Source organism: Ostrinia furnacalis, unplaced genomic scaffold (assembly GCF_004193835.3).
Source record: "Ostrinia furnacalis isolate ACB-3 unplaced genomic scaffold, ASM419383v2 OfSCF5765, whole genome shotgun sequence".
Classification (NCBI taxonomy): Eukaryota; Metazoa; Arthropoda; class Insecta; order Lepidoptera; family Crambidae; genus Ostrinia; species Ostrinia furnacalis.
In genome coordinates, this window is record NW_021136004.1 from 229,391 (window position 1) to 255,309 (window position 25,919).

At 38.4% G+C, this 25,919-nt stretch overlaps 2 protein-coding genes across 3 annotated transcripts; one reads left to right on the forward strand and one right to left on the reverse strand.

Annotated features, from left to right (window-relative positions):
- The first annotated feature begins 1,788 nt into the window (after positions 1-1,788).
- Positions 1,789-6,924, forward strand: LOC114361516 (uncharacterized). The gene is made up of 3 exons (XM_028316575.1): positions 1,789-1,947; positions 3,719-4,019; positions 6,732-6,924. The coding sequence occupies exons 1-3, from the start codon at positions 1,822-1,824 to the stop codon at positions 6,842-6,844; spliced, it is 540 nt and encodes a 179-aa protein (XP_028172376.1). The 5' UTR covers positions 1,789-1,821; the 3' UTR covers positions 6,845-6,924.
- A 4,159-nt stretch (positions 6,925-11,083) lies between these two features.
- On the reverse strand, positions 11,084-23,862 carry LOC114361510 (uncharacterized). 2 transcript variants are annotated; one of them, XM_028316567.1, is made up of 13 exons: positions 23,687-23,862; positions 23,376-23,514; positions 22,532-22,676; positions 21,574-21,737; positions 20,985-21,102; positions 18,246-18,366; positions 17,332-17,461; positions 16,743-16,940; positions 14,824-14,968; positions 14,035-14,172; positions 13,094-13,181; positions 12,681-12,898; positions 11,084-11,614 (listed from the first exon to the last, which is right to left on the reverse strand). In XM_028316567.1, exons 1-13 carry the CDS (start codon positions 23,794-23,796, stop codon positions 11,394-11,396), a joined length of 1,935 nt encoding a protein of 644 aa, XP_028172368.1. In that variant the 5' UTR covers positions 23,797-23,862; the 3' UTR covers positions 11,084-11,393. The 2 variants fall into 2 exon arrangements, with proteins under 2 accessions (XP_028172368.1, XP_028172367.1); XM_028316566.1 differs by having other exon boundaries at positions 23,352-23,514; positions 23,687-23,851.
- Between the last annotated feature and the right edge of the window lie 2,057 nt (positions 23,863-25,919).

A 25,919-nucleotide genomic window follows, 5' to 3' on the forward strand; every position in this document is an offset into this window, starting at 1 on the left:
CAATCTGATTTACTTTTATAATGCCATCTAAACTCTGATTTTTAATTCGACGGAATTTTGACATTTCAGAAGTGTTGTCAACATTGAAACATTTCCACTAAGAATGGAGAGCATTTTCACAAATTAAAAAATAATCCTTTCTTGAATTTAAGGTTTCACTTGAAAAACTAAGGCTTAAAAATGTACTGATCATTTCAAAATGGTTATTTGAATTTTTATTATCATATTATGGAAGTTACAAAAAAAATTGGGAAATTATTTTTCTATTACTGGAATCCCTGCCCAATAATCCATGGGTTACAAACCTTTTTTATGAAAATCCTTTTGTTAATAAAATCTTAGCTTCATAAAATAATCAATTTAACAAGATGCCAATTTTATAATCCAAGTTGATTATGATGACGACAACGATGATTGATGATCAATACATATTTTCGTTTATGTTAATATGTTGTTTTACTGTGTTAAAAACACGTTTTTTTCTATTTAATCTCTAAAATGTACATAATAATTAGTGTACATTGAATTCACAATACAAACAATAGTTCATTCTTGTAAGTTGTACTTGATGAAATTTAATTTAATATTATTTATTAATAATTCAAAGCAAAAAAGGCTTATTACATCTGAATTGTCAAAAAATGACAGCTGTCAGAATTCCGTCGAATTAAAAATCGGACGTATCAATTTTTATTTTTTATTTACTTTTTATTCGATGTAAAATGTGCGGCTAAGAATTGCATTCTAAAGCACAAATATCTGTAACCGTAACCAAAACTTTCGGATATCCGAAATAAAAAAATATCCGTAACCGTAACCGAAACCGGTATAATCGGTATAATCGGTATAATATTATTCATATATCAGTAACCGTATCCATAACCGAAACAACATATCCATAACATCCCTAATAATATCATCATCATTTCAGTCACAGCACAGGACGTCTACCTTCCTCCCCCAACTCAGATCGCCCAGTTGGTATTGGCCTATATCCAGCGCCTTCAGTTCTTGCTACCTACCGCTTAGGACAACCATTCATTACTTAGGTACCCACATAATAGAGCATGTCGATATTCCCGAGTAAGACTATTAAAGTAACTTAATAACCCTTAATATGACAAAAAACTAAAAAAAATTAGGACCTTAAAGTTTAAAATAATATGGTTACTAAACTACCATTACCTGCATTGACTAAGTACATTGAAAGCTTGCGAATTTAAATAAATTAACACGATACTTACTCGATTAAAATAGCTCAACTTTTGTTAACCAGCCAAAATACTACTTAAATACCGTAACAAATATACAGGGTGTTAGGTAAATGGGTATATGAGCCGACACTAGCCCATGTTAACATGGGCATATAAATGGTATGGTGAAGTCAGAAAATTGATATCTTCATTTTATTAATTATTTTAATTTTCATACAAATCTCCCATTTACCTAACACCCTGTATATTAGATTGTGTATTATATCGTGTCTATAAACGTATTAAATAAAGTATAATCCATTTATTCATAAATTCTGGAAAAAGTCACATTTTGAGTTACAACACTATTGTACTAACAGTGCGAGTTTACCCAGGCAAGACCCTAACCTTGTCATCCCTTGTTGTCGACGTTTCGTTTCACACAGTGACACGGTACAGCATCCGATAAATGATTTATGGGTTTTTAATATACCTACCTACACACAGGTAATGAATGACTTGGCAACACTTTTTGATGTTATCGATCGATTTTTATCCGACGACCGAAGTTGCGACTTGCGACGAACCGATACAAATTAATTACCTAGAAAATTGTTTTGCATAAATAATGAGCGAGAACAATCCCGATTTTGATTTAAATGAGAAAATACATCAAGAAAAGCAGCTTATTGCTGAACAAAAATGGATACTCGACGCATTAAAGAAAATTAAAAATCAGCGCAATGCTCTCCAGGTTCGTAATTTTATTAGGAAAAAAATGTTTTAGGAGATTAGAGGAAAAGAACCTTTATTTTAAATATTTACTCTCTTGTTTTTAAAAGATTGTAAGTTTTCTTTGTTAGCGGAATAGTAAAATGTTTACGAGCAGCAGGCATCAAATTTTAATATCTTTATAGCTAGTTAAAACTATAAAAGTGTGCCTTATGTTCAGATTAAACGCATTTTCTTAATAACAATTTTTTTGGTGATGCGTCTGAAAATATAGTTAAAAATAATTTAATAAAATTTTCAATTTTCCATGACGCGTTCGTCGCAGTTAAAGTGCGCGGCCAGCCTAAAATGTCCGACCGGTAGACATAGGCGATTTTGTTAGTTAATCAAGCCTTCTAACATTAAATTTGAACTTTCTATGGTTCTGTTATGTTTGATTACATATTTTATTGCAAAAATACTTATAATTTGTTGATTTTGCATGCGATTCTGCGTGGCCAGGTGCGCTTATTTTTAGGGTGTGCGCAAGATCTGAGTCGTAGGCGTCGCTGCACAGTTGCTCGAAGCGTGCAACGACGCTCAATCGATAATTTAGGTACTCAAGCACAAATCAATTTAATAACAATATTTTAAACGCACGCAATTTTAACCTTGAGTAGATACGTGTGTAACTAAAGCTGCGGTTTCGTTTCTTGATACGGGATTTTCCGCGCTTCCGTATTTCCGGTTTCAAGTTTTCAACAGTGTCGCTCGAACAAGTAGATCGATTCTTAGATAATCTCAATGTAGACAAATGTGATTTGTACTTTTTTTGGTGAAAACCACGTTAGAAATAGTTGGTTTTGTCTATAACTGGACCTATCTCGAGCACTGTCAATGTTTAAATTTATTTATTTATTTAATTAGGACAACCAACAAGACCTGACAGACACAAATTCAAGCAAAGGGGTTTACATACATAATTACATACAAATTTAAAAATTTTAATGTGGAATCTTACATTATGATAGGGGAATTCAATTTTCATTACATCGACATTAAGATAAGATAAGAAAAACTTTATTTGACACAAAAAGAAAAAATAAAAAATAGAACAAAGGAACTTAAAACTATACACGCATATTTTTGTGTCAAAAAGGCGCTCGCTCAGCATTAATCGAGCCGCTGGTTTTCAGCGGGTGCCTCTCCAACCAACATTTAAATTAAAAAAAATAACATTATTCAAAACATTGACATTACATAAATAGCATCACATACCCAACGTATTCCGTACGAGTAACGTAGCTTTTTACCGCAAAACGGCTTAGGCTTATAAATCCGCAAGCAATCGCGGTTTGCGGTTTCTTATAGATTACCGCCCGTCATTTGGTTGTTGTAGTTCAACTGTAAGTTAAAGCTGCGCAAAAAAATAATTAGGTATGTCACATTAACATAAATTAACATAACACTTATTGTAGGGTATACACATCCTACATTATTACTTAACAACTAAGTATGAGACGCGCGCCGCGCGAGCGCTGCAGTTCTTACTTCAATTCCTAGTTGTATTTTTAAGACGACAAATACCTCAATGTTAGTGTCAGACTGGTCGACTCAAGATCTGAGAAATACTGGTTATACTGGTCCGAATTTGATTATTGTGGTGAAACCACAAAAGCACTTAGCTTAGCCAGAGGGGTTAAAACGTAAATCTTTTCTGTAAAAAAGAACAATGCCCACGATATATTTTATCTACCTAGCTTGAAACTTGAGTGAGAACTGAGAATGTTGTAACAATAAACTCTTGGTTCCAGATTGAGAGGATGCAGCTGGAAAACATGAAAAGGGAGTTCATTAAAGAAAATAGTCTCAACCAAAAGGGTCAACCACTGAAGAAGGCTTCAGACATACCCACTGGAGTCACTGGAGTCCCGCCTTCAGATCAAAAGCTGGTTTCCGAGATGGCCTCATTGGCCACCCCAGGGCCGTCTACTGCGGCTCCTGGTCCAAAATCTGGTCCATCCACCGCTGGTTCAGCCATAGACCAGTTTCTCGAGCTTGAGGCTACGTGCAACAACGAAGTCCTCAACTTGAAAGTGGCTAAGCCATTGCTCAGTAAGTTGCATTGATATCACTGGTCAACAGTGGTTTTGGTGCCAAGGAATTGTATATATTTTTTGATTGAGGACCTTATGCTGGTTGCATTAGTAGCAAATTTTTTGATTTCCTACGTGTGGTTTTCTAGATTTTGACGTGTATAGAAAAATACAAAATTTCACCAAAATCAGCGTTTATAATATTTTGAAATGCTTAAAAACTTTATTTTCCACGACTTTTGTGAATGAGGTGTAATGGAACTATCACGTTACATCCTCCAGCAGTAATCAGCCATCATATACCGATCCCATCTGCCTTGGTACCTCTCTTCCAATGGTTTTTAGGTCTTGATAGCATCGCTCTCGCTATTCTTAGCTATAGCATGCTATAGTGACCCAAAATTCTCTGGGAATTGGTCAAGATGACTGTGGAGGTAGTGCTCTTTGATAAAAATTATGACATCCTGAGTTTTTAAGGCATGTCTCACAATTTCAGAGTAGTTACTGGACTAGTGATTTCCGAAAAAAAAAAATGTAATTTCAATGAACAAAATCTATGCAAATCGTCCCAAATAGTCCATCGAACTTAAGAAATCAGTATCTTTTATTAATATTGTTATTTATGGACCATTAAAAATTACTTTTAATAAATTAATTTAAAAAAAAAATATGCTCAAAGTAGAATTTTTTTTTGTTCTTTTCTCACTTTCTCCACTCTGAACTTCATGTTACGGCTTCTTTGACCATTGTAATATTGCCTTAAGTGTTCACAGAAGATTATAAAAACAATTTTGGGTATCCACGGCTTGAATTCAACCACAATTTCCGACTTAAAGTAAGAAAAATAAGCACTTTTAATAAAATCTTGCCTGAATTTATGAACTTTTTAACTGTGTACACTCTACCAATGTAACAGAAATACATTTTGATTATTGAGACAACTTCTTGGCAATGTAGACATGATATTAAAATAAATGCATTTATAAAAATGTACCGAGAACACTACAATCTGTGCAACCAAAGTACCGATTAAAGCTAAATTTTAAAACTGAGGGTAGATCCAAAACTACACGTAGGAAAAAAAAAAGAAAAATATTTTTATTATTACTAATACACACCTAATAATAAACTATCAACAGAATCTCGGCACCTTTTTCATTTTGATTTTTTGTTGACCAGTGTATTTTTTCATGTTGGCAATTTTAAGGACCTTTTGGTTTTTGTCTATGGTTTGAACGTTAACACCTGTGGTTAACACAGTTCTTAGCACATGCGCGAGCGTTTTTCCTACATTTGCAGGAAAAACGCGAAAGTCGGACTTGGGTTCAGTCTATGGACATTAAATGGACAAACTTTATCCATAGATTGGGTGCAAATTTCGCATGTATCACGTCACCTGTATCGCTACAAACAAACGTGAGTCGAAAGCGCTCTTAAAAATCGCGGAGTGTATAGCATAGCCGCATAGGCTCCTTGGATAGACTCATAAGGTTGCACCATTCACTTGAATTGGATCATTATAAACTATCAGGCGACTGAATGCCGTTTTTCAACAGTTAGAACAGTTAGAACTCTTTAAGAGGAGTCAGCCTTTCGCTCCCGCTCCGCTCCGTCTCACAATACGACGCATGATAACGCCGCAGTTTAAATGTTGTAACTATGGATTTAAATATTCGATTCTTACAACATCTAAGCAACACTATAAAATGCATGAAAAAAACGAGCGGTCGAGGGGGTCGCAAAATATTTTTTCATACTAGGGAGTCCCGTCATGAAAAAGTTGAAAAACACTGCTTTAACACATATTGTCCACATTATATCAAAACACAGACGTATGTGTTGTCCGCATAGGCGTGACAATCGGCAAAAGTACGTGTAAGCCCGCACGGCCCGTGTTCGGCTAGGCGTTGTAGGCACTTGTAGGCGTTCTCAGATTCTCATACATTTTTTTTACGTTAACGATACGATTAACTTTTACGCAAGTTATTCGTGCTTAGTACGTACCTTACTTATTTATTTTCAGCAGTGATCGTTAACTCTCTTCGTCTCAGCCATGGCTCTCCTCGACCTGTTGCATGTTAATGTTACGATTCGATTAAAAAAAATATATGAAAAAGACATAAATAAGTAGGTGCTTGCTGGAGTTTTACAAATACATGGTTCTGAATCGTTTTGGAGGGGTATTTAAAACTAGTTTTCACTAAATCCTCACTCAATGTGAAAATTAGGGAAAACGCGTTGTTACGAAATGATTCAGTTAATATAACTAGTTTTACACTAATTTAAACTTAGAGTAGCAGTTAACTAGTTCTAGTTTTAACTATGGAAAACGGGTTTTAACTGTAACAGTTATATAAGTTTTTAAACCTTCGCGTTCCATTTCAATTAAAATAGTAAGACACGGGTCTTAACGCGACGTTTATTAATGAGTTACATTATGTACTACTTAACTCACGGCTTGACGTTTCGGTTGCGATGCTGCAGCCGTGGTCATAAGCAGACTGGCGGTTCGCGGCGTCCGTTCGAGGGGGCTTGAAGATTTTCAGCAGCATCGCAGCCGAAACGTCAAGCCGTGAGTACTTAATTTAACTCATGAAGATTTTCAGCAGCATCGCAGCCGAAACGTCAAGCGTGAGTACTTAATGTAACTCATTAATAAACATCGCGTTAAGACCCGTGTCTTACTATTTTAATTGTAACAGTTACCTATAATGGTTAAATATTGTTACAGGCTTCTCAAAGCGCAAGTTCTCTGAATCTGAAGAAGAGGAGGATGAAGACGATGAAATTAATGTTATAGATATGAACATGCTTATTAATATGAACTGCTCTCGTAAGGAGTAAATCTATACGTATTATATTATCTGTGTCTACACTGTACCTAAATAAGATACATAGCTGGGCACAAGACCGTTAGTAGGTAATTATACACACACCGGCAGATTTAGAGGAACGGAAAAAAAAGCATCAATATCATCATTATTTTAGGAAAAAAATGCCTAATTATGACATTATTTTTTAATTTAATTCTAAATATGAAAAAAATAATTGCCAACAGTATATTTTTTTAATTATTTTGTTTAAATTACCCCATCAACAGTTTCGTTGAGTGTTTTGAATTGAATGAAGCTTTTGCTAATTTGGATTTCTTTTACGTGAAAGATGTTTTTTTCTGAGAATTTTGTTGTGTAAGCATTCAGTTACTTATAAGGGTTTATTATGCCCAGCTTAGCACCGTCAGAAATCATTAAGGCAGATGAAATGAGAAGTAACGGCCATGCATACAAATCGGCTGCCGTAAGACGTCGTTGATCAGTATCGACCACCCATGGCAGTAACCAACGGTACAGATTGATCATTTCTGTCGTTAGGAGGAGGGTTCAAGTCAGAAAAAGGCGTACTTCGCGACGGGATGACCGTTTTTTACAACTTCGAGTTTTCAGAAAGTCGCGGTTACCTGCTGTTCAAGCCAGAAATAACCTTAAAGACACTCGAGGAGTAAGAGTGACTGAGCCCACAGTTCACAGGAGATTTACTGAAGTTGGTATAGGGTCGTGCATACCCGAGAAAGCTCCAACTTGTGACACAGCACCGAAAAAACATATTGAACTTTTCACGTGAATATCGTGATTGGGTCTTGAACGACTGGAGGCATGATCTCTTCACTTATGAGTGCAGAGTTCTCTTAAACCAGATCGATGGAAGATAGCGAATATGGAGACACAAAGAGAACGTAACATTTAGTCTTAATTTTGAAAATATCGTGGTTTATGGAGGTAGCTTAATTCTGGTGTGGGGAAGGATTTTTTTGGGAGCTCGCACGGAGTTAGTGGTGGGTGATGGAGGAAATACGACTTCTGAATGGTACACTAGGAACATTTTAGAAGAACATGATGTGCCATTTACTCCATTTATTGTGGACTCCTTTAGTTTAATTCACGATAATGTTCGTTTTCACAGTGCTCGCTCAGTACAGGCACATCTAAACCATTTGGATATACCCATGATGCAGTGGCTGGCAAGATCCCTAGACAAGAATCCTATAGAGCATGTCTTGGACTTTCTTAAAAGATGTGTTAAACTCAGAATACCACCGGTGGTGTTGAGAAACGCGTTACTAGAGGAATGGCAGACATTGCCCCAAAATACCCTTCATATCATTAACTGCAGCATGCTCAGATGAATGGAAACCATCATCAGAGCAAGAGGGGGAAATACCCATCATTAATTCATTCATTTGGATAGTGATAAGCTACCCTAATTTTTAATCTGGCCACAATTTCTAATTTTTGTTCAAAACTGAAAAATTGAAATTTCGTTTCGATGATTTTTTATTAAATAAAAACGACTAAATATTTAAAAAATATATGTTATTTTATTTTATTTTAATTATCTCTTTATTTTGTATAATAAATATTTCATAGATCAGTAGTAATTTTCCTTATTTTCATACTTTTTTTTGCGTTCCGCTAAATCTGCCGGTGTGTGTACTGAATTATTCAAATTCAAAATCATTATTGCTATTCCATACTTTTTTTTTGCGCTCATCTGCAATCAGTTCCAAACTACACTCAACATCAAATAAATCGCACCTTCCGCGACGCGAACTTTCAAGATTTTCTTCTGACACAATGATGTTGCCCCAACAATATTGGTGTTACTTGAAAGCCCAATAAATAAATTTAAAGAAAAACAAGGAGCCCCAGCAGGACACTTCTCATTCACCATTTGTCGCCGAGTAGGTATATCGTGGCGCTTCAGTCGTTTAGTGTAGCCTAGTATTATAATTATCTGTGGTGTAGCTGTTGCCAACGCGGTAGCCAACTGATTTGGGTGATTTTCCAGTCGCGTTTTATATTTATTCCCTGTTACCTTTAGCTCCTCCCTAACAGTTCTCATGCTCAGAGCTTCATGGATTTCTGTGTTGGTAATGACCCATGGTGCATTTGAGATGATTCTCAGGATGCCATTTTGCAGTCACACTTATCTATCGAAGTTAAAATTTCTAGTCACGGAATAACTTAACTTGAGTAATTTAAGCTGTTAACTCTTTAGTAAATATGACTCATTTTCATTAGATAAGTCCGATAACTCAACACCATGAAACGGAATCCCGGTACGTCTGATCAAAGACAAACTCTTGAAGCAACTGCTAAAAGGCTAAAAGAGTCGTACTTACAGTCATGCGTAAAGTTCTCTCGCAATCGGCGTTCGTCGTTCCCAGTTTCCCGCCCTCCGCCTATCCAATCGATTAGCGAAAATGATTCCCCAAATGCGGGCCCTATGGCATGCGTTACGAAATCTTCAATACCCTCTCCAGTATAGTCCCATGACACCTTGTTTTATATAAAAAAATATTCTCTTACTACAAGAGTTAAGAACCCGTTTCTATAATCATGTTACTACGAGTATTTCATAGGCACAACAGGTTGTCCCTGTGTTCCACTTTCGTCAATTTTTTTTCCACAGCCACAGTTTACCTATAATTTACCTTTTCCATCATCATCATCAACAACAGCCCTTTACAGTCCACCGCTGGACTATGAGTCTCCTCCACTGTAGTGGAGGGTTTTGCCATAATCCCCACGCTTGGCAGGCGGGTTGGAGATCGCAGTTTAAAATATTTGTTTTTCCTTTTTTAGTGACGATTTAATTTTTTGGCTAACGATGCCCAGCTATGTATTGAACAGTATTATAAGTAAGTAGTACTCGTACAACAGCTAGCTATGTAATGCATAATGTTCCATAGCTAAGCTATGAGGTGTGACCGGGGCATATTTATAAGCAGTCTCGTAGACGACATTGGCATATTAGGAAATTGTATTATGTCTATTTTGCATCAATGTGTATTCTTGACTAAGTATATTACTCCCTCGCGCCCCGCGTTCCCCATACAATGCTTGTAAACAAGCATTTAGATTTAAGAATACTTAAGTACGCTTACGACAACCGCCATGTTGCGGGTCCATTTTTTATTGCACAACGACATTATGTACCTACAAAGAGGAAGGCAATGATTTAATCGTTGTGCTATTTATTTACGACATACCGAAAATGTCAAAGAAATTATGATATTGCCAGTAAGATTACGTATTGTATGTGTTTCTCGTGTGTGTTGTTAAAAAAAAAAACTTCCGCCTGATACATTTTAAACAGATCTTTTTATATTTTTATGATTTCATATTTTTATACTCTACCATTTATAATTTATAACATTTACATTATTTATTTATGATGACTTTCATTAAAGGATCCAATCCAATACAGCGTGTTTTATTTACCTAGTACCGTAGACCTATTCTAAGTTTTATAGTTATCGTCGGTCAACAAATTATAAGTATTATGAACAGAACAAGCATCATATTATAAAAAAATCAAACAGTAAAAATAAGGCACGTATGACGTCACTTGTCTACGTTTCTTTTTAAATTCACCAGATATAAACTTGGATCAAAAAGTAAAAAAGAATGACAATGAACCAGAAAGGGTTTTTACCACATTGTTTAAAATTTATCGTAAAGGTTCGGTAGACCTAGCGCGCCATACTTTTATCGATTTTGCACGATAAGACCGCGCACGGCGCGCATCCCAGCGCGGGGTGGACCTTATTTCAACACTAGTAGAGATTTCTCACATTAGTATTGTACATTTCTCACTCAAAGAACTTTAAAAACAGTTAATTTGAGGTTGCATTCATCTAATGTTATTAGGCGGTTATCACACTGCGCCGCGCTCCGCCGCGGAGCGCGGGGCGACAGGTTTAATCATTGTATACAAGTACCTCAGTTTGTATAGAAAACACGCGCGGCACTTCACACTTACGACGCGTCCGCGCGCGTTTTTTTATATGAAAATCACGCGGCGCAGTGTGATAACCGCCTTAGACATTGTGTACAATCAGCGTCAAATAGTTCGTGATACCAAAAGTAGCCAATAAGTTCGCAACACGTCTTTGTTACAATAGAAATAAGGTTGTGTTATCAACATTTTGGCAACTTTGAATGTCACGAACTAATTGATGCTGACTGTACTACGGATGTAAATGACGTCATCAAGTTTGAAAGGTAAGTAAACTCCAAAAAATCGATTAGAAAATATTTTTAATAAAATCAATAGACCAAAAGATGGTGACTAACAATACAAATAATAATAAGATGGGATTAATTAGGATTTTTACATTTCTAATGTTAAATATTAAACATAATTAAAAACTTGAAGAAAATCAACTGCATCAGGTACATAAGACGTTGTTTTTCAAAGCAAATACGGGTGAATTTTTTGCTCTCAGTACATAAGAACAGTCCCCAGGCAAGTGAAAGGTCGCGGGTTTGAATCCCACTTGTGGCATTACATTTTTTCAAGTTTTGAATCATGTTAAAAGACTTGAATTGAATTAAATAGATAAATAAATAGTTTCGTAATCTTTATAAGACTTCCCATCCACGGTTCTGTTGGGCGAAATGTACTTTCTCATCTCATTGCTAGACCAAAATTTGAGGTTTTCCTGCCCCAATTCCAAAGTCTTGCTTGATTTTTGCAAACTCAGCAGATTCTCGTTGAGACGCTTCTTTATTTTGTCGATGATCGCCTCTTCTTTCGACTTTAGGCTTATGTCTGTAAAGGATAAAAATATTTATTAGATTTCTGACCTTTGTTGTAAAAAAGTGGTAACATTTCTTTGTCTATATTTATTAGAAAGTTATAGTTCGCGCAACGAAAGTTGAGGCCATCAACACAAGCAAACATTCGTTGAGCGACCTATATGCGTGTCGTGAGTGACTTAATGAAACTATCGGAGGGTGAACTAGCCAAGAAGGCTCCCATACTGCGAACGGCGTCGCACGGCGTAGCTTCAGCAATTATTGCCTAAGACTAATGAGTCCAACATCAGCGAGACTTCAGTAGCCTTATTCACGTAACAAAACTTCAAACTTCAACGACAACAAAACACTGAGTTGCGTTCCTATCGAGTAATCGTTCTATCAAAATGACCCTTGTGAATACGGATTCAGAACTGTTTTTCAATGGGACGACTTATGAACGTCAGCGAGATCTTGACTGTCAAAATACATGACTTAGGCCACAGATTTTCTTCAGATTTATATGCTCTGTCACGTCATAATTATGTCATTGCCACCCCTCCCGTGCCGCTCCCATACCTCAGGCACTGACCGAGTTATGCGCTAGAGCTATAGTTCTTCTTCTTCTTTTTTGATGATGTTGGCAATACACGTCGAGGTCGACTTGATTTGTGCCATTTTCAAGTGATACGAGTTACAAAATGAGATCAAGTAATGATATAATGAAGGATGATAGATGATACCCCTTCCCACCCTTTGAGTTTCAGTAAAGTTGTGGTGCTTTACTGAGACCTCCTATGGACAACTTGAGAGAACCAGAAGAATCACGATGCACTGTTCTGCTTCATTTGCCCACACTCATGCACGTTCACGAACACTCAATGGTTAATAATCCACCATTATTACACATTAATAGTAGCCCAAACACGAATTTGAGGAAATAAAACCAAACCGCTAACATGACGCTTCAGATTTCCGCCAAGAAGCGTGAGCTATAGTTTTTAGATTTTTTGATCATAGATCTTCTTATTTACCTCAAGACTTGGTTTTCAGCACTACGATTACGCCAATGTTACATGTCCTAGCTCATAGTTACTTACCTATATTGACGTTTCTGTTGTTCACTTCACTTTGAACAGCATCCAACATAGTCCTCAAAGTAGCTCCGTTTTGCACAATTCCTACTAACGCTTGTAGGTTGTAAGACAGACTGACTGAAGGACTGAGTAGGGCACAAGACACTTCACCGTTTTGACATCTGTTGTGGAATCTGTCAATTGCTGATTGGACTGATTCGAACACCCAGATTTTTTGGCCGCTGTAAATAAAAAATGGTGTAAATATTTTTCAATCTAGTTTTTTAAGTAGCCTACTTAAGAATATTTAAGTTTGGCTGAATTAAAACTAAAGTAATGAACTCAAATGACTGCTAAAATTAGTTTTTTTTACTCTATTTTGACTAACCTAACGTGAATGAAACTGATTCATGCAACATAAAAATATTTCAAATTACCTTTCTAATACCAGTTTCCTGTTGTTTTCCAGATTGAATTTCTTCAAATATATCTTTAATTCATCAACGAATTTTGGGCTAGTAATGTCTGAAAGGAAATATGAAAGTAATTTACAAGGTCGTTTAGCTATTGTGTAAACCAGTGGTTCTTAACCGGTGGTCCGCGGACCACTGGTGGTCCCTGGAGGCATTCCAAGTGGTCCACGAAGACATCGTAATAAACAAGTGGACGTGACGTGATGAGTCGAGTCAACACAACGCAAACGGCGCACAGTGGGCGAGAAATCAACTTCCCCTTTCATAGGATTTTGAAAAAAAAAGTGGACAGAAATTTGGTAAAATGGTCCCTCGTGACTTAAAGGTTAAGAACCACTGGTGTAAACAAATTATCCTTTGATTGGTTGAACCTTACAGACAAGATTCTAAATGAACTTAAGGTTCACCTATAATTTTCCTCCCACTTATGACCCACATAACCTACTCTATCCCCGCGGGGTAGGTAAGAAATTTCAATGCATTTTACCCGTTAAAAAATGATAAAAAATAAATAACTACGCTAAAACCAGTGTGTGAGCCCGCCTAGTAATGCTCCTACGGCGTGTGTTTTTGTACAGACAGACACGCGTGCGTATTCCCGCGCGAGTTTAGCGTAGGCTCTAAAGTAACCAGTGTATTATTAATTATGCCCGTTTTCACCATCAATCTCTAATTTTAAGTGACTTGAAAACAAAACTCCTGTTATATGTTACCATAGGGGTCACTTAACGCGCGTCGGATAACTTTTAACTGAAGAATAAGTTTGGCATATTGACAGTTTCAGTATGGAAAATATGTCAAAATGACAAGTTTATCCATCAGTTAAAAGTTATCTGACGATTGAAAAATCAGCCCTAACACTGTTAAAAAGCTTAATTGCGAGAAATAAATGAATAATTTGTCACCTATTGGGTCAGTAAGCGAGCAGTTGTCAGAAACATCCAAGTCCATGCTGAGATCGACCTTGTTCTTGCGTTTCTCTCTCCTCTCCTCGTAGAACTGGCGTAAGGTCGCTACTGATTCTTGGGGGAAGTCTAGGTGGGCTGTAACAACAGGACTTTAGTAAAAAAAGTAGATATAAAAAGACAAAGAAGAAAATATGTTTACGGGTACGTTAGATCCAGGGAAATTGAATCAGCAACGAAATTAATCGAAAGAAAATAAGAGTAGATACCAAAGGTGGTTTTATAAGCCTTTAATAATGACATTTCTGAGATCTGAAATTAATACTATCAATTATCTTATTGGTACTAATTAAATTAACAGTTACACTAAGATTTTAGACTTGGTAAACACGAAAATTCTTTACCCTAAAGTACAAATATGAAGTGAAAGCTCTCGTTTTAGAACAGTTGGCGCCACTGTAAAGCAGTGAACTTTCATAGGTCGCGCGACCTGTCATTGGCCTTTGATCGCGCCGGCGAAGCATAAAGTCCTGTCACTCACCAGTGGAAACGAATTTATTGTTGAACTAGCGGCCGCCCGCGACTTCGTACGCGTGGATCCCGTTTTACCCCCTTAGGGGTGGAGTTTCGTAAAATCCTTTCTTAGCGGATGCCTACGTCATAACATCTACCTGCAACCTGCATGCCAAATTTCAGCCCGATCCGTCCAGTGGTTTGGGCTGTGCGTTGGTTGATAGATCACTATGTCAGTCAGTCAGTCAGTCACCTTTGAGTTATACTATATCCCACCTTTGAACCGGTCATTGTCGTACAAGGACTGATCCTTGTGGAACCCATTGAATATCCCGATGAGACACTCCCTGACGTTGTGCATCTTCTTCTCTGTGGTAGCGAGGGCTGTTACCAGTTTTTTTACCTCTTCCTTTTTGCTTTCCTGTGAAAGAGAATATAAAATTACAACTGTTTGGAAAATGTTTACGACAGCTGCGAACTAAATGTTAGCATTTAAATTACGAGTAAAGCCTGGTCCGTGAGCACGTAGAATTTTGACAGCAACTTAATTACGCGCGAGCGATAAGGATGGGTAGCTTGGGGTCATTGGACCAAATTCTACGTGCTCACGGACCAGGCTTTAGTTGTTGTCAATCCATGATGCTCTATATGACGTAACTCAGCGGAATAGTCAATTTGTTATGTATTGAATTTGAAAACATCGATAGCTCTATAGGTCCTCCAAGACGTCATCACCCCCAGCGCTAAAAAGTCTAAAAACACAGCTGAGCGCGGTGACGTCAACATTAAGCGTGCGAGAAGACTTGGTAGAAGTTTGTCTATGCCCAGAATTTGTTACCAAAAGTTTATCTATTGGATACTCACGATAGCCTTGTCTGACCTCTATTACGTCATCGCCTCCCGCGTTAAACACGCCGCTGCGCGCTGTGACGTCATCCAGTAGCGTGCGCAACACGTTATTGCAACACTAGAAGTTTGTCTATGCCCTAAGCTTGACTACTTACAATAGCCTTATCTATGGCAGCGATCTGTCGGCCCGTGGCGCGTCTGCCCTCTATGACGTCATCTCGCCCCGCGTTAAATACGCCGCTGCGCGCTGTGACGTCATCAAGCGCGTAATAGCAGCACTATAAGCTTGTCTATGCCCTAAGCTTGACTACTTACTATAGCCTTGTCTATGGCAGCGATCTGTCGGCCCGTGGCGCGTCTGTCCTCTATGACGTCATTGCCCCCCGCGTTAAACACGCCGTTGCGCGCTGTGACGTCATCCAGTAGCGTGCGCAACACGTTATTGCAACACTAGAAGTTTGTCTATGCCCTAAGCTTGACTACTTACTATAGCCTTGTCTATGGCAGCGATCTGTCGGCCCGTGGCGCGTCTATCCTCTATGACGTCATCGCCCCCCGCGTTAAACACGCCGCTGCGCGCTGTGACGTCATCCAGTAGCGTGCGCAACATGTTATTGCAACACTAGAAGTTTGTCTATGCCCTAAGCTTAACTACTTACAATAGCCTTATCTATGGCAGCGATCTGACGGCTCGTGGCGCGTCTTTCCTCTATTACGTCATCGCCTCCCGCGTTAAACACGCCGCTGCGCGCGGTGACGTCATCAAGCGCGTTAAAGCAGCACAAGTTTGTCTAGCTAGAGTCCTGAATTTGAAAACTTACGATACATTGACTATGGTAGCGATCTGGCGGCCCGTCGAGCATCTGTCCTCTATGATGTCATCGCTGTGACGTCATCAATAATCGCACTTTCTCGCATCGAAGCACTAGAAGTTTGTCTATGCCCTAAGTTTGACTACTTACAATAGCCTTGTCTATGGCAGCGATCTGTCGGCCCGTGGCGCGTCTGTCCTCTATGACGTCATCGCCCCCCGCGTTAAACACGCCGCTGCGCGCTGTGACATCATCCAGTAGCGTGCGCAGCGTGTTATTGTAACACTAGAAGTTTGTCTATGCCCTAAGCTTGACTAAAGCCTGGTCCGTGAGCACGTAGAATTTTGTCCAATGACCCCAAGCTACCCATCCTTATCGCTCGCGCGTAATTATGTTGCTGTCGCGCTCGCACACTCACTGCGGGCGCCCGTCGCACAGTCGCGACAGCAATATAATTACGCGCGAGCGATAAGGATGGGTAGCTAGGGGTCATTGGACAAAATTCTACGTGCTCACGGACCAGGCTTTACTTACAATAGCCTTATCTATGGCAGCGATCTGTCGGCCCGTGGCGCGTCTGTCCTCTATGACGTCATCGCCCCCCGCGTTAAACACGCCGCTGCGCGCTGTGACGTCATCCAGTAGCGTGCGCAGCGTGTTAACCCGTGCAGTGCTGCGCGCTTTCTCGCATCGAAGCACTAGGAGCTCGCATGCTTCGCCGGAGAGGTAGTTCTGAGGAAGAATACGATGCTTTTAAAATGTCCTGTGATTGGTCGAAGTTTAACCAATCACAAACATGATAGAGATTGATTCGTTTCGACTTTAATAAGGACCTAATCACCATCTTATTAATAAAAAATAGTTACACCCTAGTTCAACGAGGGTGTAACTTTTTATTCATAAGTGATTAAGAGTAGATTATAATTGTAATCAGAACACAATAAAGCCATGTTAGACGGACGCGTGTTACGTGGCGTCACGCTATTTCCATACAAAATTAAATCTTTTTTGTTTTCAGTCCGATTTCATTACTTACACTAAATATTCTAGGATTAAGTTTTTATTTATGAATAGTTTACTCAAGTTTAATATTTTTCTCAATATTAGTTCAATATTAACTTACATTAAGTTCAGAGACAGCGGTGGCCAGTCGCTTGCGCGTCTGTTTTATGTGCGCGCGGTTCTTCAGCGCTTCAAGCGCTAGCATGCAGTGTAGCGCTGCCGTGTGCGATAGCACGGCCTGCGGACTCGCCCTGGGTAAGAAAGAAGCAATGTAGCGTTAATTTTGGAAGTTAATTATAGTCCGGATGTGCGCCATTTATAAATATCATTTTATTGGGACATTTTATCGACTATAGACGATAATCCCATAGTCGTCTAAAAAAGGCGATAAGGTTACATCGCGGCGTGATTACTGCGCAACAGGGGACAATATTTTGAGATGGAAGAAGCTAACATTTTGTATTCTTAAGAGTTATAAAAATTCAAGCTATTAAATACGAGTACTGAGTAAAAGAATGAACATCGCAAAAACTAGTTTTCCCCACTTCTCTTAATTTTTGTAGTTATTTGTGGTTAATACAGCTATACATGCTATAAACAGCATGCCGTGGCAGCCTGTAATTAAGATAGCACCTAGTCCTAAGACAAAATTATGTATGTAAACCCCTTTGCTTGATTTTGTGTCTGTCTTGTTGGTTGTCCTAATTAAATAAATAAAAACTATAGTTAAGGATTCACATAACAGGACAGGCGAACAGGAGAGGCTGGATATTGGTATTGGTTCCTTGGCTCTATTGGGTACCGGGGGCTTAGTGTGAATTTACATCAAACATATTCGATTCTTAACGAGTGCGTCATAAATTCTATGAAGATTTTAGTTCTTGAAAGTATCCGCTAGGGACGCTGTACAATCCGTCATACATGTCACTTTTTTACGCAGTCGATATCGGATGCGTTTAAAGTAAACTCACATTACGCCCCTAGATCATTATTGACCCTATTAAGCAATTAAAGAAGTTGAATTTGAACCCTTACGTAGCAACAGTTTTGTCAGCGGTGTCTTTAGCCAATTCTCCCGCGAGCCCCGCGCGCCGCTCGGCAAGTCGCGTCCACAGCGCGTCGCCGCGGCACTTGGGCAGCCAGGATAGCTGCTCCTCTGGTAATAATAATATCTATACTTATAATAAATCTGTAGAGAGGTCAATTCTGTATATGAAATATATTTTATGTAATATATTCTCGCCTCTTTGCCTCACGGACACACTTTTATTTTTGAGTAAAATAAGTTTATATTTTTATTTTGTTTAGAGTTAAGTTTGCCTTAGTTTAAAAAAAAAATCTGTTTATCTATATATATAAAAGAAAGTCGTGTTAGTTACTTCGCTTATAACTCAAGAACGGCTGAACCGATTTAGCTGAAAATTGTCAGGGAGGTAGTTTAGAGCCAGGAGAAGGACATAGGATACTTTTTATCCTGTTCGAAATTAAAAAAAAGTCTGCTTATTTATTGCCATTAAGGCGGAACAAAGTTCGCCGGGTCAGCTAGTTGTAAATAAAGTTGTTTCCAATATCCGAGAAAAAAAATATATTTCAAAATAACTATCAGGGGGTGATTAGTGATCGATACTGATGCCAAAAATGCAATCAGTAAAATTGTTGTCTGTTTGTCTGTCTGTTGTATGTTCCTTATAGAAACAAAAACTACGCGACGGATTTTAACGAAACTTGGTATAATTATTCTTCGTACTCCTGGGCAGGTTATAGTATACTTAGGAATTCCCACGGGAACTGGAATTAGCGGGAAAATCCTTTTGTATGAAAAATCTAAACCGCTTAAGTTAGACGCTTGAAATTTGGCATGCAGGTACCTTAGTAAACTTAAAGCTTAGTTACAACAGGATATTGCAAAATTCATTGAAAAGACATTTGTATGAAAAAATCTAAACCGCGTAGAATAGATGGGTAAAACGGGATCCACGCGTACGAGGTCGCAGGCGGCCGCTAGTTTTATTATAAAAATAAAAAGTATTTTAGTATTTACTGTTGTTTATTTTCTGCAGATGTTTGCAAATCGGCAAAGGCTTTCTCAAACCTTATCCATTCATTCTGATCTTTCCTGAGCCAGATTCCAGATTACTCCTGCCACTTCTTTGATATCATCGTCCCACCTTTTCCTATACGCACGAGCGATAAGGATGGGTAGCTTGGGGTCATTGTACGAAATTGTATATGCTCGGCGACCGGACTTTAGCAGTGTATTGTGATGCAACTTACCAGAGTCGTTGGCGTCGCTGACGGACACGAGCGAGGAGCTGGCGACGGGGTATACTATATTATGTACTTGTCGAGGCCTCCGCTGCTTTATCAGCCTTACTTAAGTTATGCTCTCGCTCCAAGCCACGCCCTTTATTCATTCATTAAGTATTTAAGTATCTTCAATGTTTGACATATGACTTAACCGAGGAGCTACTTGTAGTACCTATGTAATCTAAGTTTTAACCTAAGTATTCTTAAAAATTTTATATAATATAGCAAATTGTTAATTTATTTAATTATTACTTAATTACTATTTTACGTGTGAGCTTTTTTTCGCCTGAAACACAGGTTTTTAACCTAGCTCAGGCTACAAAAGACTATTGAACTATATGTAAACTCTAGCATAATAAGTTCTTATAATGTTATTATTTTAATGAATAAATTATTATTATTAATTATTAATTAATTAATTATTATTAATTCATGTTTTGGGATCAAGCGGCGCAATAAAGAAGCGGCGACTAGAGCATTTAAAAGTTTATGCTTATTGCTCTATGTATAATTTCTTTCTTTCTATTACGTACAGAAAGTTTTCTTTGCAAAGGTATGTAAAAAAAAGTAAAGTCCGGTCGCCGAGCACGTAGAATTTCTTCCAGTGATCCCAAGCTACCCATCCTTATCGCTCACGCGTCATTATATTGCTGTCACGCTCGCACACACACTGCGGCCGCCCGTTGCACAGTCGCGACAGCAATATAATTACGCGTGAGCGATAAGGATGAGTAGATTGGGGTCATTGGACTAAATTCTACGTGTTCGGCGACCGGACTTTACTCAATGTCATCAACAATATGGTGTAATTTAGCTTGTTTCAGAGTCGAGCATCATTGAAGTATTGAAGCAGCTCACCCGAGTCGTTGGCGTCGCTGACAGACACGAGCGAGGAGCTGGCGACGGGGTTCGCGAGAACCGCCGCGGAGGGAGCACCCCCGCGACGATTACACTATATTATGTACTTGTCGAGGCCTCCGCTGCTTTATCACCCTTACTTAAGTCATGCTCTCGCTCCAAGCCACGCCCTTTATTCATTCATGCTTTGGGATCAAGCGGCGCAATAAAGAAGCGGCGACTAGAGCATTTAAAAGTTTATGCTTATTGCTCTATGTATAATTTCTTTCTTTCTATTACGTACAGAAAGTTTTCTTTGCAAAGGTATGTAAAAAAAGTCTAAAGTCCGGTCGCCGAGCACGTAGAATTTCTTCCAATGATCCCAAGCTACCCATCCTTATCGCTCACGCGTCATTATATTGCTGTCGCGCTCGCACACACACTGCGGCCGCCCGTTGCACAGTCGCGACAGCAATATAATTACGCGCGAGCGATAAGGATGAGTAGTTTGGGGTCATTGGACTAAATGCTACGTGTTCGGCGACCGGACTTTACTCAATGTCATCAACAATATGGTGTAATTTAGCATGTTTCAGAGTCGAGCATCATTGAAGTATTGAAGCAGCTCACCCGAGTCGTTGGCGTCGCTGACAGACACGAGCGAGGAGCTGGCGACGGGGTTCGCGAGAACCGCCGCGGAGGGAGCACCCCCGCGACGATTAGACGATATGTACTTGTCCAGCTTGCTCTAAAATCAAATATCACATCAGTAAGAGGCTAAGAGTGTGTAGATACTTTTTGTTGCCGACATGCATGGGTCCATCACAGGAAACAAGAGTCGCCGTGTCTTGCAGTGGCCATCGATCGAACACTTTGTTCCGATTCTGAACACTTTGGAGATGAGTATAATGTCAAGTGAACACATTAAGTGTCTGCAATTCTACATCTGCGCATCTGCTGATTATAAAAATAAAATATTTACTGGTAGCTTGTATGTGACAAGACAATTGTGCAGCCTTTATGAGTTGCTACACATATTCACATAATATGTGAGCCGGCAATAATTGACACTGACGAGCTTTAAAGTGTCGCGTATTGTCTCATTATTTTTATCCTACTTCAAAATGACAGTCACCATCAGTTTAAGTACCTTCTTCTCTTTGCTCTGTCTAGTTAAGCTAAGCCTTATTACCTAAAAGAAACACTGAAAACAACTTACTTGCACATCAACATCCTCATCAATAGTGCACAGTGAGTTGGCGATGGCTTTGGTTTCCTCAAGGTTCTCCTTCTTGGTCTTCAAGTCATCTGCAACTTGTTGCAGCAGCCACGCGCGGCGTTGCAGCTGCTGCACGCGCGTTTGGGACAAGTTGCGGTGCGACACTGCAACATTTTAACGATCTTAATTAATTAATAACATTGGCGGAATAGTGTTCCCTCAGTGGCGAAAAAACGTAAGTTCATCGCCATATACCAAAGAAGAAGAACGATCTTAATACCTCGCCATTTTACAATCTTAAGAGCGCTTTCACATTAAGGCGTTAGAAGCGCCGCGCAGCTTTTTTATAATGTGATTGTGAAGGCATGCTTGCCTTCCACTGCCACTGCCACTGTCACATAGTATGAAATTTTCGGCAGCGCGTTTGTAGCGCTGTTAAATCGCCTAAATGTAAAAACGCTTTAAGACTTAGGCCCAGTTTCCATCAAGGCGGAGCAAAGCGGAGAAGTGTTTTGAGTAACCAATCAGACTTCATTATTTTCATTTCTCGGCGCCGCCGCTGAATTCTATAGAAAAATATGACGGCCCAAACACTTCTTCGCTCTGCTCCGCCTTGGTGGAAGCCGGGCCTAAGTTCTAAAAAACCTCCGTCTTCTTCACAGCATAAAAAAATGTAAGGACTGGTGGTTTACATGCACCACTGGTTCTGTCTTGTTTTATGCATTATCCAACCAAATCAGTAATCTAAAAACTCTAAAAGTGGCCTATGTTTAGCACTGTCCTGTGGCTTCACAACCTGTTTTAATCAGTAAAGAGTTTTCCCTAGACATTAATATTGCCATGCTAGCGATATCAGCAGTACCTCCAACTTTTTGCTATTAAAATGCCTGTCAAAAGCCATTGGAGTTACTGAAATCATTAGCTCAGCAGAATAAATAGAGCTATAACAAATTCATACGCTTGTTGGTTATTTTGTCTGTCAGTTGGTTGAGGGTCTCCCTAGCCTTAGCCACTCTTTCCTCTGCATCCGCTACTTTTTCCTTAATCTCATTGTGTTGATGCCAAAGCGTCAGCTCTTCAGGCATTGCTGCATTTGATTCCGGCTGAAATTATAAAAGAATTTATGAATATTTTTATTTATTTAATTAATCATTAAGCTGCTTTATGGTGGCAAGTAAATAGCATTGTGGTTTACATAGATAGGTTACACTCTATCTTTACTCAGGTTTTGAAAATTCTATGTAATCACATTGTGTCTTTGGAAGGATATGATTAAAATAAGTTATTTCCTTTTATCAACTTGTTTGCAAAACATTTTCAGTGATATTACAGTTTTTCATTATAACAATATTGTAATAATATCTTACATAAATACAATTCAGAGACAGGAACCATAGCTCTGCTTAGATAGGTAGATAAGTAATGCCCATATTCACAAATATTACTATGAGGTCTCACAGTGCGCGTGGACGCACAGGGTGACACATGAACCAATCACAGACCTTTATTCATCGCTGTGTGTTAGATTTGCTGCTTCACTTAAACAAGCATAATTTAGGGGTAAGTTTAGACTGTATCCATCCACACATAGCCAATCACAAGTAGTACTATTTCTCTTATAATTAATCTTTATTTAAGTATTTGCTAAAATATCAAACTAAATACTTATATGTTTTTCTGTTTAGCTGATCATAGGTACTTACTTATGAATAATATGGAAATTGCCATGCAAATTTATCAAGCATTTAAGCAATTTAGAATCCAGAAAAAGGTCTCACCTTTTTCTGAAATGGTGAGCAAACCTTATTGAAGGCATTCTTTCTCTTGTACTTGTAGATGTCGTCGCAGAATACTCGGAGCCTCTTCTGTCGGATTGTGTCTTTCGACTCAACGTGCTCCATCAAACTGCGCCATACCATGTAGTACTGACCGCGACACATCCTGCAAAATTTGTATTTGAATATTGATAACTTAAAATCAATGATTTCCACAAGACTACGCAGAAAGTATTAAACACCGCATGATTTTAGGGTTCTAAATACATTATTGAAATAGATTTCAAACCGTTTTTACGGCAATAAATGGAATAAATCAGGTTTTTTGTGATACGTACTCTACAACTTTGTCAACAGTGGGAACTTTCTCAGGAGGACATCCCATTGATAAGAGCCACTCCGCAAACTTTGCAGGCACTTCATCGCTACTTAATTTGTGATCACACATCTTATTGCTGTTAGTTAAGCCCAAATTTTAATTTAATTGCGATTTTTACGCACAACAAAAAGCGTTTGAGAATTTCAAATTTGACTGAATTTGACAACAGGCCAAGAGGCAGCTTGATGACAGTGACAGCAGACAGTATTGTTTATGGTGCTAGTACACTATGTCGGAAATTATTGTCCCTCGAAGCGCTTAGCACACACCGAAGTATGGGAGACGCACGCGAGGAGAGAGGAAAAAGTGACCGAGATGATGCTCACACTATTACGTCTTGGCGAATTTCCCTTATAGTGTGCTTGCGCCATGCTATCAATGGCTGCGTTCAGCAGAAAATAGCGCTTGTTAGAAATAAATTGTTAGAAAAATGGCGTCAGAGTTTAGAATTTTAATATTGGGGGCCAGTGGCCAGACAGTTTTTATCCAAAATATTTTGACGAATATTTGAAGAAATAAAAATTTCACATTTGGAAATGATAACTTGGGCAAAATAGCTTCTTCTTCTTCTTCTTTGGTTTATGGCGATGAACTTGTGTTTTTTCGCCACTGAGGGCACACTATTCCGCCAATGTCACGTGCGCAGCTTTTACAAGGAGGATGTTATGAAAATAAATAATTTTGTAGCTGCAATCTAAGCAAACTTATACCTAAAACAAACAGACATCACAAATAAGACAACACAATACGTGAAAATAAAATATAAAAATAAAAAATAACAAACAATTATGGGAGACAAAAAAGGCTTATGCCCAAGTGTTACTGCCTGTCAGTGACAGTGACGTCTGCAGTCTGCCTGACATTGACATTTTAGTGACAGTTGACAGCATAGAGAAAAGTAATATAATACATAGGAAATAGAGAACCCTCTCTGTCAAATTTTTGAGCCTACTAATTGACAGCCTGGTGTTAAATTCCCTGTATAGTTCCAAAATACTGGACTGTCCTGTCGATGACATTGACAGTGGGGCGCCACCGTCAATACCGGATCGCTGGTTCAGATTTTTGCCATGTTGGAAACCATATAGTTGAACGATGGTAGCGCCCCCCTGTCATTGAGTTTGGCGGGACAGTTCAGCGTGGGTCATCTATACTTAACCTACGTACGTAACGCTCACATACATACATAGTACACGCACACATACATACATAAAGTCCACGCACACATACACACAGTTCACGCACACATAGGCCCTCATAACCTTCAAAGAATTATTGTTTTTATGATGTACAATGTAGAATTTTTTCAAATCCATTATTTTGAAAATATTTATCTTTATGGTGTACGTATTTTCAAAACAATGTATTTGGAAAAATTCTACATTGCACATGGAAATGCAAATAAGTAAACAAAAACTTTTGAATATAATAATTTTACTTTATTTATGAACACACATAATATTATACACCAAAAGCGTCTTTTCGCAAAGTTTTCAACAATAAACACAGAACACAGCACATTGAGAAAACTCAGATCACTTGTGAACATAACAGAAAGTTTCTTCGCGATTCACGAAGGAACGAACAAAACTCCGATGAACCAGAACAGCAGCAGGTACGAAGGAATGAACTTGAATTTGACTCGACTCTTCAATACTTTAATAGGGCCACAGAACTCATAAACGATGGCTAAGAAAACAATAATGCATTCAATTCAACCTAACAAAAACAACACCGGCCATTTTGGAGGAAAAACAAAGTTGCCATATGTTAAATAGTAATTTCTACTACTCTATTATGTAAATTATAACAAAAATGTCAATGTTCAGTTTTAAATTAAAACAAATTAATTTCAATTAAAAAAAGTTTTCACATTGTAATCCCAATCCCAACTAATATTATAAATGCGAAAGTAACTCTGTCTGTCTGTCTGTCTGTCTGTCTGTTACTTACNGTCAATGTTTAGTTTTAAATTAAAACAAATTAATTTCATTTAAAAAAAGTTTTCACATTGTAATTAACAATATTCTCAAATATATTTTAATTAAGAAAAAAATGAAAATATGAAGGAAACAGGAGCAGCGACATCTAGAGCGTTTTAGGGTAGTTAAAAAGTATTTGAATTTATTCACCGATGTCGCTGTTTGGAAGCAAGTTTCACTTCGATGACCGTTGTATGGAAGTTTCTTCAC